At 33.8% G+C, this 18,907-nt stretch overlaps 1 protein-coding gene across 1 annotated transcript; it reads left to right on the top strand.

The window, feature by feature from the left end:
* Positions 1-4,059: 4,059 nt before the first annotated feature.
* LOTGIDRAFT_141314 (hypothetical protein) lies at positions 4,060-4,779 on the top strand (the record flags this gene model as incomplete). Its single annotated transcript, XM_009050918.1, has 1 exon — positions 4,060-4,779. One exon carries the CDS (start codon positions 4,060-4,062, stop codon positions 4,777-4,779), a length of 720 nt encoding a protein of 239 aa, XP_009049166.1.
* Positions 4,780-18,907: the final 14,128 nt, after the last annotated feature.

Raw genomic sequence — 18,907 nt, 5'->3', positions numbered from 1 at the left:
ACGACAAAACTCAAGTTGATATCTTGTTTCATGAAAACTGTCAACTGAACATGATGAACATCTCTTTCATAGTTTTTGTGTGTCCCCCTGAATTATAAATTGTGGTTGAGATGGGTCGTTGATCTTAAGGTTGGGGTAGCTTGCCCCTGACATTGCTTCTAATTATATAACTGTACAAGCTGATTTAGAACTCTGGAAATGATCTGTATTATAATCTGATAAGAATAACAATATCCAGTGCTATAGATAGTGAAGGGGCTGGAGCCAGCTGTACCTCTATGTTGATTAAAACCTATAGGGATGGTGTCTATAATCTGCTAAGATAACAATATCCAGTGCTAGAAACATGGCGTTGTTTAATTAGCAGACCTACTATAATGGATGATTGATGGTGGTTTATTGTCTCTGTTTCTAGATCTGATAGAATTCTCCAGGAATATTAAACATTATTCCTGATTAGTCCTGTCAGTCTAATCTTGGTTCAGCAAGGTAGGATATTTAACAAGTCTGGCCTTGGAACGATCTTTAGGGCTGCGATATTCGGGAAACAGTGGTTAAGGCCCTAGGACATCCTAGCACTAAGACAGTTTTGATTATTGCAGTCTTGAAGGAAGCTTGGTAGTTGAGGTGTTTTGAGTTCTTTATTAGCTATCCTCATATTGCTTCTTTGCAAGATTATTCCTGTCAGATTAGAGGAGGTGTTGTGGTTCAGCAAGGTAGAGTCTTTCTGCTAGTTTGGATTATTCCTGTCTAAAAGAGTTGTTTTGTTTGTCAGGTCTCTGTTTCAATATAAGTTTTGATTTGTGAACTGAATCAAGGATGGTTTTTTTTGTTAGTCACAAGGATTCCTGATGGTTCAATTCTTAGAGCTTATTTGCAATCCTGAAGGATGGTTGATCTATCAGTATCGCATCAAACAATAGAAAACCTTCACACTTTTCATATGTTGAAAAAAAATTGGTGCTGGAATACCATTCATTTTTTTTGTCATTTTTTTGTCAAGGCCTTGTGCCACATGTCATCTCAGTTAAGATCCTTTGACAGCTAGTTGAATTTTTGCTGAAATGCATTTGATTTAAAATTTGTGATAAAGTTTAAGGCAGTGCCAGTAAGTTTAATTATATCTAGTCTATAATCCCTTGGACAATATTCTCAACTCTGTAAATATTTTATAATCAGTCTAGCTCCTATAAACATTATTGTAAGATAATAATTTCACCATTTTCTTTCTCAAAACGACAAATTTCATGCCAACCTGAAATATAAAAAATAAAAACATGTTTTCAATCAGTGGATGGGTTAATAATTAATATAAAATAGGGAAAAATACTGGAAGATTACATGAGAGTGGGTGGGGATATAATAGTTTCTTCCAACCTGCTAATGGCCTGTAAAATAATTAATTTACATTAAAGATTAACTCAACACCTGCTACTCCTTATTATATAATGGATATCATTTTCAGAATGTATTTTAGAAATTAGTAGAAACACAACTGAAAATGTAAGAGTTCAAACAACAATAATTGTTAGGATTTATTCAACCAAGTTGACATTATAATGAAGTTTGTAGTCAGATTGGTTTTTTGTCAGAGCTAAGAGTTTATAAAAATCAATAAGAATAGATATTTTTTGAGCACTTCTTAAATAGTTTGTAATTTGTAAAAATTGTCTAGTATAAGGAATGGAGATCAAAACTAACTAACAATTGTTAGGCCTGCTCCCCTCATCATAGCCTTATACTTGGGGAATTACTCAGAGCCAGGTCAGACGCGTAGTCATGATGATATTTTTCAAGGCCAGGAACTGTTGGATGCTCAGGGCAAGGTGACCAGTAGACCGAAATATCTGTCTCTATTCAAGCCTCTGATAGCTATTTTGACAGATGTCAGCTGGTGTAGAGACAGAAATAATAAGCCCTGTTAAATGGGATCATCTCCGTGGGTATGGGTTTTTTAAAACTATTTAGATACCTTGGATCTGCAAAACCCAGGCATATTTGGACAGATGAACATTTTTATAGTTCAGTCATACCATTATTTTCTCTCTCCACCATCTATATCAAGTCTCCAGTTCTATCAATTTTTTTGGCGAAACGGATCTAGCATCGTCCATTTAAAACTGTTTGCGCAGCCAAAAGTTCAAAGGTCACAGAGTCACACGATTTTACCAAAATGAAAGTTAAGGTGATGCTCAACACTAATTTACAATCATCTTAAAGATAATTCAATATGATGTTAGAGAAAACGCATCTCCGCAGGAAATCTTCATTTAACAAGGTATATTTCTTCTGACTCTAGGCCTACTCCAGATAACAGCTGTCATAATATCTATCAGAGGTTAGAATAGAGGCAGATGTTTCGGACTATATGAGCAGGCATGTTGTCACCCTAACTATATCCCTTCTCACAAACTTAACAAAGAAAGTACTGGAATATCTGTAGTGTCATGCAGGGCAATAATTTTGAAGGAAGAAACTGGTAGTATGAAGTTTTGATTAGAAATGAATCTTTTATGACACTAGTCCTGGTAACAATTTATATCTTACTAGAGGGTGTAAAACTCCTCTCTATTCCCTGTTTTATAGATAATTAGTATGAAAAGTAAACAATGTCCAGTATAGAATAATAGACTCTCAGTAGACTGTGACTGTTAAAATATTATACTTTTATTATCTATACTAATATCTTTATTAATAATCTTTACTAATATATTCAGTAATATCTTTACTAATATTTGTAATAGTGCTCTAACCAGTAACAAGATTTCCCTTTAAGATGACAATTTCAAGGTGTTCGGACAGAAAATCTACAAAACAAGATCAGATAATCTTTTTATACATCCACACTGCTCAAAACTAAGCTCCAATAAAATAATTACTATGAGGCACTATTAGATACTAAAATAGTATTATATAAAACTTCAACATTACTGAGAAACTTGTATTTTTATGAGGTGCAGTTAGTTAGATTTCATCCTCAAAGAGAGAAAAAATTTCTGATGGCAATGCCTGTGCTTCCGAGGGTCGGACTGGTGTCATAATTCTTTATTTCCCCCAAAGGCTGTCCGCTGAAGTACTCATTTCATTCCTCATTTAACTACACTTCTATTTCTCAACTAATAATGTCAATACGTGATATCATACTCTATCAAATTATCTCATATTGTTTTTCAGGTTTAAATAAGTTTTAATCTAACTCTATCATTTTTTAATATCCACAGAAAACTATTGTATTGTAGTGGAAGAAATAATTTAATCTCATATTGTATTTTTTAGATTGTAAAAACTACTTGGTGTGATCGTGGAAGCAAAGATTACGATTAGACCAGTTTCTAGTGAGAACGCCAGTTTGTAGCTAGAAGACCAGTTTGTATGAGAGAATTCATCTATGTAGAAGACCAGTAGCAAAAAAAGGACAGTATATCCAGCGTGTAGCAACAAAACCACTGTACAGCAAAAAAGGCCAGTGTACGAGAAGGCCAGTGTACAGCAAGAAGGCCAGTTTACAGCAAAAAAGGCCAGTGTATTCAGTGTGTACAAGAAATCCAGTGTGTACGAGAAGGCCAGTGAACAGCAAGAAGGCCAGTGCAGCTTCTGGATAAATCCAGTGTGTAGCAAGAGGACCACTGTATGTCAACAAGACCAGTGTACAGCAAGAAGACCAGTGTATGAGAAGACCACTGTACAGCAAGAAGACCAGTGTACAGCAAGAAGACCAGTGCAACTAGAAATCCAGTGTGTATTGATAACGCCAGTGTGTATCTAGCAAGTCCTGTGTGTAGCAAGGAAACCACCGTGTCGTTATAGAGAGAGAGAGTTGTGTATAATATAGTAGTAGAAGGAGAAAACTATATCAATCAATGGTTGTATGTCACTATCGTAGTACTAGTCACCGAGTCAGGCAGTGTTCAGTACACAACGTTTAATTCTATTTCACTATGGGAAATTGTGAGTTAAATTCTGCTGTAATTGTGTGTTTTTTATAGCCTTATTTGTGTTCAAGAATTCACCATGGTGTGGTTTGGTGGTGCGGAAACGCTCGTTGTTTCCTTTGTGTACATGTTTGTGATTTTGACTCGTTCGTGCCTCGGATTTAACCTGGATGGATCTCCTGGATCTTACGCAAAGTTTGATCATTGGGAACCTTGTATTAATGGATCGTTAAGTTTCGAATTTAAAACAGATCGTCCAAATGCTTTACTGTTTTATATCGATGACGGTCATTCCAGTTTTTTTGAGTTAAAATTAGTAGCAGGAATCGCTAGATTAAGATTAAATTTAGGTGACGGTACAGTCATTCTGTCCGCAGGTCAAAGTTTAAACGATCAACAGTGGCATAAAGTGGAAATACGTCGAGACGGCGAACAAACGACTTTAACCGTCGATAAAATCGAACATACAAGAACTTTACATGGAAATAAATTCGATACAAATAATATCACAGATTTGTATTTTTTTATCGGAGGATTACCAAACGATTACGATCAAAAACTCACTTCCTTAGCTCTTCCATCCGTAGTTTTTGAGCCAAAATTTCGAGGATCTATAAGGAACTTGTTCTATAGCAGTTGTGCAGGGCCAGTGGAACGACCCACAATGATAAATCATGATGGAATTCTATCAAGTGATGAGGATTTATGTGAACGAGGTAATCCATGTTTAAATGGAGGTATGTGTTTGACAACTGATGATGGATTGATGTGTGATTGTACAAGATTGGAATTCGAAGGTGATCGTTGTGAAATTGGTGAGTTATATTTCAATTTTTTTATATTTTAAAAGGAATAGCTTCTGAATTATTTTGCTCAAATATGAACGAAATGTTTTACTTTTTTCAATTCACAGTCCTAAATTTTAAAGTAACATTTTAGAAATATTTTGCTCAAATATTGAAGAAGAGATTTACATAATTTTTCCTAAATTTTAGAGACACAGTTTAAAAATATTTTGCTCAAATATTAAAGAACAGTTTTACATAATTCTGTTATTCAATATTTATCAATTTCAAGGCAAATTTTCAGAATTATTTTTATTCAATATAGAAAATAAATGTCATAATTCTGTGTTTAACATTATATTGTAATAATTTGAGATGAACCAGAATGTGTTATTTTGATATAGTGTCTAATTTGATAGCACAGTTTTAAAAGTTTATATGGCCATAAGACACGTTTTGGGTAATAAAGAGTCATACCTCTAAATATATCAAAACTAAAACTAAACCATATTTAAACATAAAATTTAGCTCTAAGGTTAGTAAGAAGTCAAAGCTCTAAACTGATAACTCAAAACAACTAAAAATGTAGTCAAACGAAAGAAAAACCATATCTTAACTTTATTTAAAGGATATTTTTAGGTGAAAAATCGTTGTGGGATGTGACCTTTAATAGATTGATTGGTGACTGTCTATTGTAATCTGCTTGTAAAACCTCTATTTAAAGTAGTACTAGAACTAGAACATGTAATACTGTGGAATCTTAAATACACTTCAATAATAATGGATTTATTTCAATTGAAAGAATCGGAAATTCTTCTAGAAAAAATCTAACAATCAATTTTATACCTTGGACTTTTTTTTATCTTGACATCCTTATATGGTTTTTAAAATGATTAAGATTTGGAGTTAAAGGAATTAAAAGGATTTCTGTGAATGGGAGATAAGATTGGACAAGATCTGATCTGATATTACACACAGGTGTTTGGGAGATAAAAACAATCATCAGAACATCTATAAATGAATAAAATTGAGTTATTACAGCTTAATTTGGTGTTTGTGTTAAGGTGAAATGAGAATTTAACTCATAGAAAGCACAGGCCAAGGTCTGAAGCAAGGAATATTCATTTACAAGTGCTGGTTAGTTTAGTAATGTTTTGTTAGTTTTAACAATGATAATATATTTATTTTGGCGGTACCGACTTGTCCTGTGGTATAATAAATATAAAACTGTTTTGTATAAATATTCTTCTACCCACTGGGCCTCTATGATAAATAAAAGGGGGACTTAAAAGTATAAAAAATGACTGGTTGGACCACAGTCCGTTATCTAATACAGAAAATACATCTTATAATATATAGAAAAAATAAATGAATTCAAGGCCAAGAAAAAAGACATTAGATTATTTGTTTAAAGAGTTACTAAGGAAGGGAGCACATAAGGGTCCCTGGGGTTGTTGGGGAGAGGATTTAATTTGCCATGGACTATGTGATAATTTAAGATTTTGTTTTGTTTTATTTGAATTTAAAATTATAATGAAGATATTGTTAATAAAAGTATTATATTAAATTCAGCAAAGATTGCCTTCCATCTCTTGTATCTTGATAATATTGTACTATGTGTAATCAGAATGAACTGGTAGAATATGTTGGATTATGGTATTTGTAATATTCAATGATCTAAAGGTGAGGTGGTGCCAGCTTTACGAGACTGAGGTACTAACAGGGGTAAACTGATTGTCAAGGTTCAGATTCAAAATCTGGCATCTCTGTGACTGTGATATATGCAAGCCTCTGAGACGATTTTCCTGCAAGTAAACTCTTTAAATTAACATGATTTGATGAATTCTGACACATATTTTGGGGCAATTTTTTTTAAATGGGGTACATCTGGCTGATAAAAACCAGTTTGATTAAAAACTTTGATAGAAGTTAATGTTTCAGAATAATATTTTAATTACAATGGGTAAAATTAGGCCATATATTACTTCAAGCTTAAGTTTCAAGATTAGATTCTGAGTACCTATTGATAGTTCAGAATATAATATACTTTCAGAAGTAAAGGCTATCTTGCTTCTAACTTTAATATCAAAATGAAAAAGATATTGGACCACAGCCATATACGCCCTTCACGGCATGCAGATTGAAAAACGAAACATCCATTTTAAGTTTCATCAAAATCGGTTGAAAACTAAGAGAGTAATAGCATATTCAAATTTTGGGGCAAGGGCTATAACTCTGCTTCTAACAGTCGAAAATAGCTCAAATTCGAACTTGATCTTCGTTTTATGAATATGTATACTGAATTTCATTTGATTCCCTCAAAAAATCTAGTTTTTAGAGCGTTTATAAGCAAATGTTGACGGACGGACGGGAAGGGACAGGACCGGACCGGACGGGACCGGACGGAGTGGACCGGACGGGGATGCCAACAATATACGTCCACATAGAGAGATGTGGGCGTATAAAAAGTGACGCATGTTTGTTGGAAAGTTTCAGAATTATAGACTTTCTTCCAACAGATTAGGCCATGGATTAGTGATGAGTATTAAGATCAGATCTTGAGTACCCAATGTCAGGTTAGAATATAATGTAACAGAATAGAGGTTTTCTTCTAACCGGTTTTAATGCTTGTATTAAAATACAAAGTAAAGTAGGTTGTTTTCTATGAATGAAAGAAAATAAAACAGACCCCAGCTGTAACAGTCAGACCTCATTATCAGAATCTTGTACAATTCTAAACTTTATCTTCCTCTTTTGTTGTTTTTGATATAAAAACTGTTTCCTGTATCACAGAGAACCACCTGGGTTACGAATGCGTTCAAGGTTTCGGGTGAAATATGATATCAGAGAATATTTTACAAGGAAAACAAGGTTTGGTCGTTTAGCAGGTGACGAAAATATGTCGGCAATGTTTTACATCTGTATTATTGTGAAACAGTTTGTCAATCTTCAAAGAAAAAATAAAAGGTCACCATATATCATGTTTGTCACTTTAAATATGTGGGCTCTTTTTCTACGAAAATTCATTTATCAATGGAGGTTTTTTTTCTAGAAAATATATTCTTCAATGGATCTGTTTGGACAATTAGGAAAATTATAAACTAAGTGTTCCTTTCTTTAAAATTTAGGGTTCCTTAGAAGGATATATATATTGGTGGATGGTTTAAGACTAGCTGTATTTCTGATAGAATGGATTTGAATTCAGTTGTTATGATTTGAATTTCAGTTGTTATTATTTGAATTCGGTTGTTATGATTTTAATTCGGTTGTTATGATTTGAATTCAGTTGTTATGATTTGAATTCAGTTGTTATGATTTGAATTCAGTTGTTATGATTTGAATTCGGTTGTTATGATTTGAATTCGGTTGTTATGATTTGAATTCGGTGGTTATGATTTGAATTTGGTGATTATGATTTGAATTTGGTGGTTATGATTTGAATTTGGTGGTTATGATTTGAATTCGGTGGTTATGATTTGAATTCGGTGTTATGATTTGAATTCGGTTGTTATGATTTGAATTCGGTGATTATGATTTGAATTCGGTTGTTATGATTTGAATTCGGTGATTATGATTTGAATTTGGTGATTATGATTTGAATTCGGTGGTTATGATTTGAATTCGGTGGTTATGATTTGAATTCGGTGGTTATGATTTGAATTCGGTGATTATGATTTGAATTCGGTGGTTATGATTTTAATTCGGTGGTTATGATTTGAATTCGGTGATTATGATTTGAATTCGGTGGTTATGATTTGAATTCGGTTGTTATGATTTTAATTCTGTTGTTATGATTTGAATTCGGTGGTTATGATTTGAATTTGGTTGTTATGATTTTAATTCGGTTGTTACGATTTTACTTCGGTTGTTACGATTTGAATTCGGTTGTTACGATTTGAATTCGGTTGTTATGATTTGAATTTGGTTGTTATGATTTGAATTTGGTTGTTATGATTTGAATTCTGTTGTTATGATTTTAATTCTGTTGTTATGATTTTAATTCTGCTTCGTTTTAGACTGTTTATCAGGATTATTCACTTCTAATGAAATTGCTGTGTTAATTTTAATAAAAGATTCAAATAAATTGCTCCAGTAGTGAAATTGCTATAATATTGTTATTAACAGACCATACTTTCTCTTTCCAAACACCTGATGGAACTTCACATTGGAGGAGTCCACTACTACACAATATTTACTCTCGATTGTCATACTTTGGACAAAATTTTGATTTTGGAGGAATTGTTTTGCTTGGACAGATTTGTAGATTTGAAGTAAAATTTCGGTGACAGTAGAAATTCCCTATTGCAATTGCTATCACAATGAAATTGCTATCACAATGAAATTGCAATGATATTCCAATAAAAATTTTATGAAATGTAAAATTGCTATGACAGTTAAAATGTCTAGAATATTGAAATGTAGACTGTGTGGACTGTGAATATTGATTAAAACTGTAATTATAGACAGAAGGACTGATATAGATTTCTTTAATTACAATATCATCAATATCAGTACTATACAGTACTATACAGTGTTATACAGTGTTGACAATCTAAATATATACTCACAGACTGACCACAAATCACTGCTATTGATTATATACTATAGTGCTATCATTAAACTTGTCTGAAATTTTTTACAGGGGAGTATGGTCAAAAAAGGTGCATTGATCTTCTTTTTGACAATCTAAATATATACTCACTGACTGACCACTGCTTGTAATACAAGGGCAATAGACCCTGCCCATGGTGAACTTGTTCAAGATTTTTGACAGGGGGGTATGGTTAAAAAAGGAATAGAATTTATTCACTGACTGACATAAATCACTACCATTGATGAGACATTATAGTGGTGTTGGTTGCCATGAAGAACAATAGATCAAACTCTGCCTATGGTGAAACTTGTTCAAGATTTTTGAAAGAGAGGTTAAAAAGGAATGGATTGTTAATATACTCACTGACTAATCAATGGTAGTGATTTGTAGGGCTGCAACGATGAATCGAAGAACCGCGATTCTTTCCTTCTTATCGATGCATTGCTTTGGATAAAATTAATCGTGATGTATCGGCATGATTAATTCTTAGCCCCCTTTAATAACAAATAACACAGAATACTTGTGTGTATAAGAAATTTTGTCATCTTTTCGTTTTCCAAGTATGATTTTCACATCTAAATAGTAACAATTTTGTTAGAAATATACAAATTCCTACTGCCTTTTCTCTTTACTTCACTAATAAATAAATCACGATAAATATCGTAATAAATCATATCGTTGGATGAGTATGGTATAGTGTATCGAATCGCAACTTCAAGAATCGTTGCAGCCCTAGTGATTTGTGATCAGAAATTATAATAGTGTTTTGGGTATTTTTTTGGAATACAAGGACAATAGACAAAACACTACCCATAGTGAACTTGTCTCTTATGAACAGTTGTAGAAAATGAAGGATCTGATTGAGATAAAACCAGGTCAAGGTGGCACTTCAATGTATAATTTGTATATTGGTACGCTTTTGGTCAATTCTTTTATTTATTTTTTTTATTTTCTTAATTTAATGAAAAGCCCTCAGAATGAATCACCACCTCTCCCAAATTTACTCTTGTTTAAGGCTCCCGCACACGGAGTGAAATTGGCACGCGTCTATAGCACGAAGTTTTAAGTAACTTAACTAATTATGCTATGTTCAGTTTCAATGTCTTTATACAGTGTTACAATATGTAGATAATACAGTAGACTATAAATGATAAATTGATAGGAACTCTCTAGTGTGGCGGTAAAAAAAAGCATGTAAATAATGAAATATTTATGTGTTAGTCTGAATTGAGGAAAAATTGCTTCTTAATTCTACTTGGTAATCAATAAGGCTTGTTGTTTATCTTCCTGCAATAGTTCCATTCAGTAATTCAGGAAACAACTTCAGGAATAGGGCGTCAACTTTTAAAGAGGATTTAGAGTATTTGAAAAAAAAGTCATCTTTTAATGTAGCCTGAATGCATCTGACAAAAAATAGTAGAATTTTGCTCAATGCCATCCAGCAACTTGGTTTGTAATTTTTTAAAGTGTCCATATAAATAAAGTTATATTGTTATGCCTATACATCACTGACAGGGGGAAACCGGGTTGAAAAATCCGAAGGTATTATCTCGACCTATGCCGGGATTCAACCCTGGACCTTCAAGTTAGCGAGGCGTCTAACTCACTGAGCCACCGCAGCTCCCTTCACTGTAAAGACAAAGCACAATATATCAATTGTAGAGTGATATAGAAATATATAATTATAGTATGTAGATTATGAGCAATATATACAAATGATCTCTCATTATCAGACAAGATGGAGATTTGATTTCTTTTTAAAGGGATGTTATCTTCTAAATATTTCCTCTATCAGCAACAGATATATAACATGATATCAGTAATGACAGCTGGTGAAAATTTTAATGTCCTGGAAGTGAAATGATAACAGTTTTCATGATATGATTTTGTTTTTGTTCAGAGAAATATGGTGATGGTCTTCTGGAAAACTTATCTGAAGATGAATTTAGTATACCAGTCATCTGATTGGTCAATCACTAAAATTGACTTATTAGTTTTCTTCTATTTTATTTTCCAATCAGTTCTCCTGTCAGTGGGGGAGACCACGGCCAAATTTTGATCGAGTCCATTCTAGTGGTGATTAGGGAGTAGGTGGCCGTTGGAAACATTTTTTAAAATAAAGGACTTAAATCCTGAATTTGATGCAATATCACTTCTGAATTCTTCAATATTTTAACATTTCTTCAATCAAATAATGCTTATTTCTACAAAAATTGTATCCTTGAGCCTTGGCACTGTTCTAATTATAATCTAAATCTTGTAAAGTAAATATTAAGACAACAGTTCAGAAATCTGGAATTGAGTTTGTATTAGTAGGTAAAGTAGATATTAGCAAGACTTTATAAATAACAATATGTTTAAGGTTCTGTTTTAATATTTCCTAGTAAATATCTAGATGACAATATATCTTTATAATTAGTTTTGATGCCTAATGGCTATATAAGAAATGGACAGTGTTTAGTCCGAAGAGTTATTGATTTATAACGATTGGTCAATTTCCTTGTCTGTCGTCTGTCTGTCCTACGCAGACAATCTCTATGAATTATGAGATTTTATAACTTCTCTTGATTCACCAAGTTAATGAGAAGATTTAAAGAAGCTGAATCAGCAATATTACTAGGAAGCGATTTGGAAACAATTTATTTATAAATCATAAACATTTCTGCAGCAGTCTGTTTTAGTCACAAGTCAATCTTCCAGGCAAAATATCTAATATAAACCATGGATTTGTTCTGTGTTAGGTGTAAGGGATTTGAAGCCTGTCATGGGTCAGTCTTCAAGGTAAATTATCTAAGATGAAACCATGTTTGTCTATGAGACAGTTATCAAATTTTATCTAGTAATTATAGTAGAAATACTTTGTGAAATGATTTGAAATGATTTGAAAGTCAACACTAGAAAATCATGGGTATTGTTAAAACTCAAACAACCTAAATTCTCAGCACAGTCAATAGTCCTGTAACAACAAGGATGTAATAACCAAACTTCTCCAGTGGAAGATATTGAAAAACAAACACTAGCTGAATCTTCAAACCCACTGGCCATAGAATCTCTTGTAGCACCTAAAAGTCTCGCAAACAACACCACCATTACTGTTGTCCAGGCTCCAGAACGTGTCGACCAATCTCTCTGCTTACAATGCTACCATACAGTGGTGTTTTTATGTATGATTGGGTGGAGATGCTGTGGAGATGCTGAAAAGATGCCAAAGAATTGTTACAGGGAGCTAACAGCATCAGGCAAATAAGGACTCAATGATAAGACATTATAAACTAGGGGATAAACACCACAAGGGACCAAGAGTGGACTTTCTATAAAAAATCTGTACAAGCAAGACAATTCCGTTAATCAAAAACTCATCCAAAGTATGGCACAATCAAGAGTGAAATCATCATGAATCATAAGATAGAGAGCCTGAGAAAGGGCCACAAAATTGGGCTCACAGCACCAATTATTTAAGAACTCAATGATAATAGATTTGAAGCTGCCTTCAATGCAACTGCTACCATACTTCTTTTAGGTCTGGCCACTTTAAAGAGTAATAAAGGTATATAATTATAATAGGCCAGATATTCTACATAATTTCATTATTAGTTGTCAAACATAAATAATGGTAAAATAATTCTATAGATAACCAATCTAATAAAACCAGCAACTTTCTTTGAACCGAGAATAGATTTTATGTCATGAAAATTGAGGTAATTTGTTGGAAATTGAGACTGGTATGATCAAACCTATTACTATGTATAATAGAGATAAGTAAAATATATTATTGTCAAACGCGTAATTATAGGATCGGAACAGAGCAAACCTAATACAGTTTAAATAATGAAACTTGACAAAGATAGATTGAGAATTATTAGAATTTTGACAACTCTCTCTCTGTGTGTCTGCTTCTTGTCGTTTTTTTTTTTATGAATTATATTTTTATGATGTTTCTCCGTCTCGTGGTTTCTTGTGGTTTCTGAACGCTCGTTGAATAAAAGTGATTTAGAATTTAGCTTCCTGATTGGAAGTGAGTTCAATGCCACTGACTCGCTGAAATGAATAATGAATTGATAATTTAATTTGATGGCTCAATGTGCGGAAGAGCAGAGTGTGGAACTCAATTTAATTTTGAATGAGATAAAAAATATTGCTTATTGAATCTCTGTCAAGACAGGCAATTTCATGCCTCAAACCTACTGCTCTTTTTAAATTTCTTACCAATTCTTAGTCATTTGGATGAAAATGCGTCTTGTGATATAACCTTTTATCAGTGTTAACCAGAACCCAGCTTGTTCCAACTTAAAGAATTAATAAAAAATAGGGGATGAATTTGATAAATTCTTAGTGACTTTTTTTACCTTTTGTTAAGTCAATTTTTTAAAATGCTTAGTCAATTATTGTCCATAACAAATGACTGAATTCTGACAAGAATGATCCCTGAAAACACATGACTTGGTTGAATTCTTTGTGTCTATGAATATCATTCTCTAGCACAGTAGCATAGATTAGATTTACATCATGGTTCCTGTTGACAGGCACTGATAGTCCAGGAAAGATCAATGCCAAAAGATTTGGCCAAGGACCAGCTAGTATAAGTGATCCTTATGAACCCAAGTTGTTATCTTTGTAAAATCAATACCAAGAGGTTTGGTCAAGGATCAGCTGGTAGAAAGGATCCTTTGTGAACCTAAGTTGTTATCATGGAAAGATGAATGCCAATAAGTTTGGCTTAAGACAAGTTGGTCTAAACGATTCTTTGTGAACCTAAGTTATCATTGTAAAATATAGCAATTTCTTTCTTTTCTATTAATATAATGATATTGATTCGATGTTATCAGTTGTGAAATATGAACTATTATCAGATCATATTTTACGATAAGTTATCTCCCCTTGGGCTACTTTACTTTTTCTTATTGATTAAATGTCATGCTGTATATATTTAATATTGTTCACAATACGAATTGATGAATATTATATCTTGATGGTGTAGAATTTATTGTTTATTTCTACTAAATTCATATATTAATATATTTATTATTTTAGCAAATTTTCAGTGGAAAATTCATTGTTTATACATGCTGAATTAATAAATTATGTTTGTTGATATGAAATGTTAGATATTGTAATAATAATAATAATAATTAGAAATTATTGAAGTGGAATCTATTGTTTATCCCTTCATCAAGAGACAATAATAAAAATTATATCTTTCCATTGGAATTGGCCTGCTGTTAAAACATTCTTCAATAATTCAATTTTATAATTTTATATTTTATTTTTATTTTATTTTATATATTAGATGAAATTAATTTTATATTCATGCTACAGAAGATAATGAAGTAATTTATGTTTTGTATCTAACATTGTGGTCATTATATTTGATCTGAGTGTTTGGACAGAAACCATACAGATCACTTTTTTTACATCTCAAAATATATTTCACTGTTTGTTATTCCTCTGAAAAATTAGAAAACAATGGGCCTAGGTAAGATATTTCTGTCATAGCCTTTCCTCCCCACCCACAGAATCAATGAAGACCTTCACAAACCTTGCATAGTTTGTCAAATATTAGAAATAGGCCATCACACTTCCAAACCAGACTGGTCCCTAGTTTTCTTACATTTTCATTCTGAGAAAAAAACTTTCAATAAAGTGTAATTAGAGTTGTTCAAATGACATCTAAATTAGAAATTCTCTGTGGTTTAACTTTTGGTCTGGTATGTTGTAAAATGTGTCAGTGATTTGAAGAAGGGAATGTGTAAAATGACGAGGATGTAAGCCTTTAGTTGATTCACCAAGGATGTGGAAGATATCTGACATATTTCTAGTGACATTTTACAGACGGGTTGTTTTCTTTAAATCAAATACTGTCAACAGAGATTCAGTACATGGACATGTTCAACATTGCTCAATCTCTGAACTCAAACATTGTTCTTGTTGTACTTGTCTGAACTTTTAGACCTACCTAATGTTTCCTTGAACTTGCTGTGTTATACTTAAGTCAAGTCTTTCAAAAATCTTTTAAATTTGTAGGGAAATGATACATTGGGCTAGCTGAGGGGGATTGTACATTGGGTTAGCTGAGGGAGATGGTACATTGGGCTAGCTGAGGGTGATGGTAGATTGGGCTAGCTGAGGGAAATGATACATTGGGCTAGCTGAGGGAGATGGTACATTGGGCTAGCTGAGGGAGATGGTACATTGGGCTAGCTGAGGGAGATGGTAGATTGGGCTAGCTGAGGGAGATGATACATTGGGCTAGCTGAGGGAGATGGTACATTGGGCTAGCTGAGGGAGATGGTAGATTGGGCTAGCTGAGGGAGATGATACATTGGGCTAGCTGAGGGAGATGGTAGATTGGGCTAGCTGAGGGAGATGATACATTGGGCTAGCTGAGGGAGATGGTACATTGGGCTAGCTGAGGGAGATGATACATTGGGCTAGCTGAGGGAGATGGTACATTGGGCTAGCTGAGGAAAATGATATATTGGGCTAGCTGAGGGAGATGGTAGATTGGGCTAGCTGAGGGAGATGATACATTGGGCTAGCTGAGGGAGATGATACATTGGGCTAGCTGAGGGAGATGATGCATTGGCCTAGCTGAGGAGATGATACAATGGGCTAGCTGAGGGAAATGATACTTTGGGCTAGCTGAGGGCGATGATACATCGGGCTAGCTGAGGGAGATGATACTTTGGGCTAGCTGAGGGAGATGATACTTTGGGCTAGCTGAAGGAGATGGTACATTGGGCTAGCTGAGGCAAATGATATATTGGGCTAGCTGAGGGAGATGATACATTGTGCTAGCTGAGAGAGAAGATTCAATGGTCTAGCTGAGAGAGATGATACATTGGGCTAGCTGAGGGAGATGATACATTGGGCTAGCTGAGGGAGATGATACATTGGGCTAGCTGAGCCCTCTTTTGAAGGAGTCCAGTAGGGACCCACAGAATTGTGGAGCTAACTGTTGATCTATAATAGAAAATTGGAAGTGGGGGAGCTGAAGCCATGCCATCTGCCCAAATACTACCCAGACCCCCTCTACTGCCAGTCAGACATACCTGGTTAATACAGCTGAATCAGCAGCCCTGTGTTAATGAACTTTCATGAAAAATTCTTCAACTACCCATTGATTGAAAACTTGTGTTTTTTATCAACATCTTCATTTCCTTCTCATGAAAAAATAAATGTCATTGAAAATCTCTCTTCAAGCTGAAAATTACCATTCACAATTCTTTTGTTTTCTTTGCTGCAGAAAATGAAGAATAATGTCTTTTTAAGTTCCTTAGAAAACAATTTTAATTCGAGAAAATCTTGAAGTTGGCATTCTGTAAATTACGTTTGAAAAATGAGGAATAGAAATGGTGATATTTTTTTTTAGATTTTCTAATTGTTTTAACTATTAAAGGCATACATTGGTCTAATTTCTACTTTACTAGCTTACTGGATCCCAATTAGAGTTTCAGAAAATGAAAAGAAATTTTGAAATATAGTTCCTCTACAATTCAATTTGATTAAAGCTTAAGACAATGAAATGAAATTAAACTTTTGGCATATAGTTCCTCTACAATTTAATAGAATTCACAGAGAGAGAAATAACAATTCTGGTGTTAAAGTGTTGTATAGAACATCATAGTGATTAATGAAAGTGGTCTTGAACAAATGCAACTCATTGGCAGCCGCAGTGGCTCAGTGAGTTAGGCGCTTGCTTGCTAACCTGAAGGTCCAGGGTTCAATCCTAGCATAGGTCGATATACAACCCTCTTTCCACCTGTCAGTGATGCAGGTAAGAGGGACTGACATGGAAAAGCGTCTAGTCGTTCGGATGGCTTGGATGGGACAATAGACCGTGGCCCTGTGTGCTACAGGCTGTGTACGTTAAAGATCCCTGGACAGTTGGGAATTGAAAAAGAGCAGGCTAATGCCACTGTCCTGGCAAAATTTCCCTCATTGAACACTGCATGGCCCTGCTCATCTTCATTAACCCACATGGTAGGACATAAAACTGCATTCATTTCATTTCATTTCCAATTTATTTCATTAGTTCAATAAGATACTGTAGTACCTTAGCACTGTTATAAAGATACAGAATTAGTTTTTATTTCTGGTATAATATAAAAACTATTGTTATGATGTTTTAGTGGTTTGAAGAGTTAACAATTGTTTTAAATGTCACACTGATTGACAGTTACAAGATACTGGACTAATCTTTCTATTGTCTCTTATCTTAACCTTTTACTACAAGACAGTTGATCTATACCTCTAGGGAATTAATTGACTGGTAGTATGGCGGGGGATATGTTAGGGGGGTGGTTGGGCAGATTGGGGCTTTTGTGGGAGGATTGTTCTATTAGGGAATTGTGAGACAAGGGTGGAACAAGATCTTAGCCTCAAGATGCGAGCATTAGGAGGTGTGGTATAAGGTTTTATAAGAGATCTCTTATAGAAGCAGTGGCCTAGGTCACAAGTAGAGACTATGGATTTCAGTATTGGAATAAGAATTTGATAAGAAGTTATTAACAACATCGAGCCTCATTATGCAGACAAAATTATAAAGGGGCTGTGGAGGGGTATTTATATTTTAATGTGTATCGGACAATTTCTGTCTTCGAAATATATAATTATCATAAAACGCTTAGTTTAGAGGAATTGCCAGGAAATTTGAATGGTGGAAATTGATGCTTTGTTGTCCCTGATTCACTTAAAAAGTTCATTTGTTTCATTTTATATTTACATGGATTCAACTGATAGAAGCCATTACGGACTTGTATTTGTTGTTTTTCTTCTCATGAAATCAACTGAAAGAATGTTTGATACTAATTGGATATAAAATGAACAATTGTATCTCATGTGGTTAATTTGAATTGTCTAAAAATTACTCCAGGATTCAGAGAGCTTTTACAATCATTAGCAACCAAATCAACTTCTGAACTATAGGGGTCGTTCTAATCTAAAGTTCACTTCATTTTCAGCTTGGTTAATTCTAGAATTGATAGAGAATAAAGCTAGTGAAGTATTCGGGAAGTCGATTCATTCAGAAAGGCTTTAGGCCAGGATCAATACTCCTCGTACAAAGATTCTATCATCTTCGTGAAGATCGGCAAAGAAAAGAAAACAACAAATACAATATAGATGAAACTTGATAAATTATTTAATTCTTTCTCACAAGTTTTTTAAGTTGGTTATTTGTTTAAAGTGCTAGAAAATTTAAATGGTTCTTATTTTAACTTTAAAGAGAATGTTTGTTTAAAGTTTAGGAATGGTATGGCCTTGTGAGTCTAGTGCACTGAGCAGATAGCTCTTACTCTTTCTAAGAATATTTAGTCTTGCAAGTCTATTCTATCTTTAATAATCCAGGATGGCTATTCCAGTCATTTAATAAGTACCCAGTTAATGTGACAGGTTTACCATCTGTTTGACCAATATTACAATAATCCCAGAAACGGGAATGTTTTTAGTCCCAGAAACAGGAATATTTTTAGTCCCAGAATGTTTTTAGTCCCAGAAACAGGAATGTTTTTAGTCCCAGAAACAGGAATGTTTTTAGTCCCAGAAACAGGAATGTTTTTAGTTCAGAGTCCCAGAAACAGAAACAGGAATGTTTTTAG

This window comes from Lottia gigantea (genome assembly GCF_000327385.1).
Source record: "Lottia gigantea unplaced genomic scaffold LOTGIsca_159, whole genome shotgun sequence".
Taxonomy (NCBI): Eukaryota; Metazoa; Mollusca; class Gastropoda; family Lottiidae; genus Lottia; species Lottia gigantea.
This window is presented reverse-complemented; position numbering and strand designations above follow the sequence as displayed.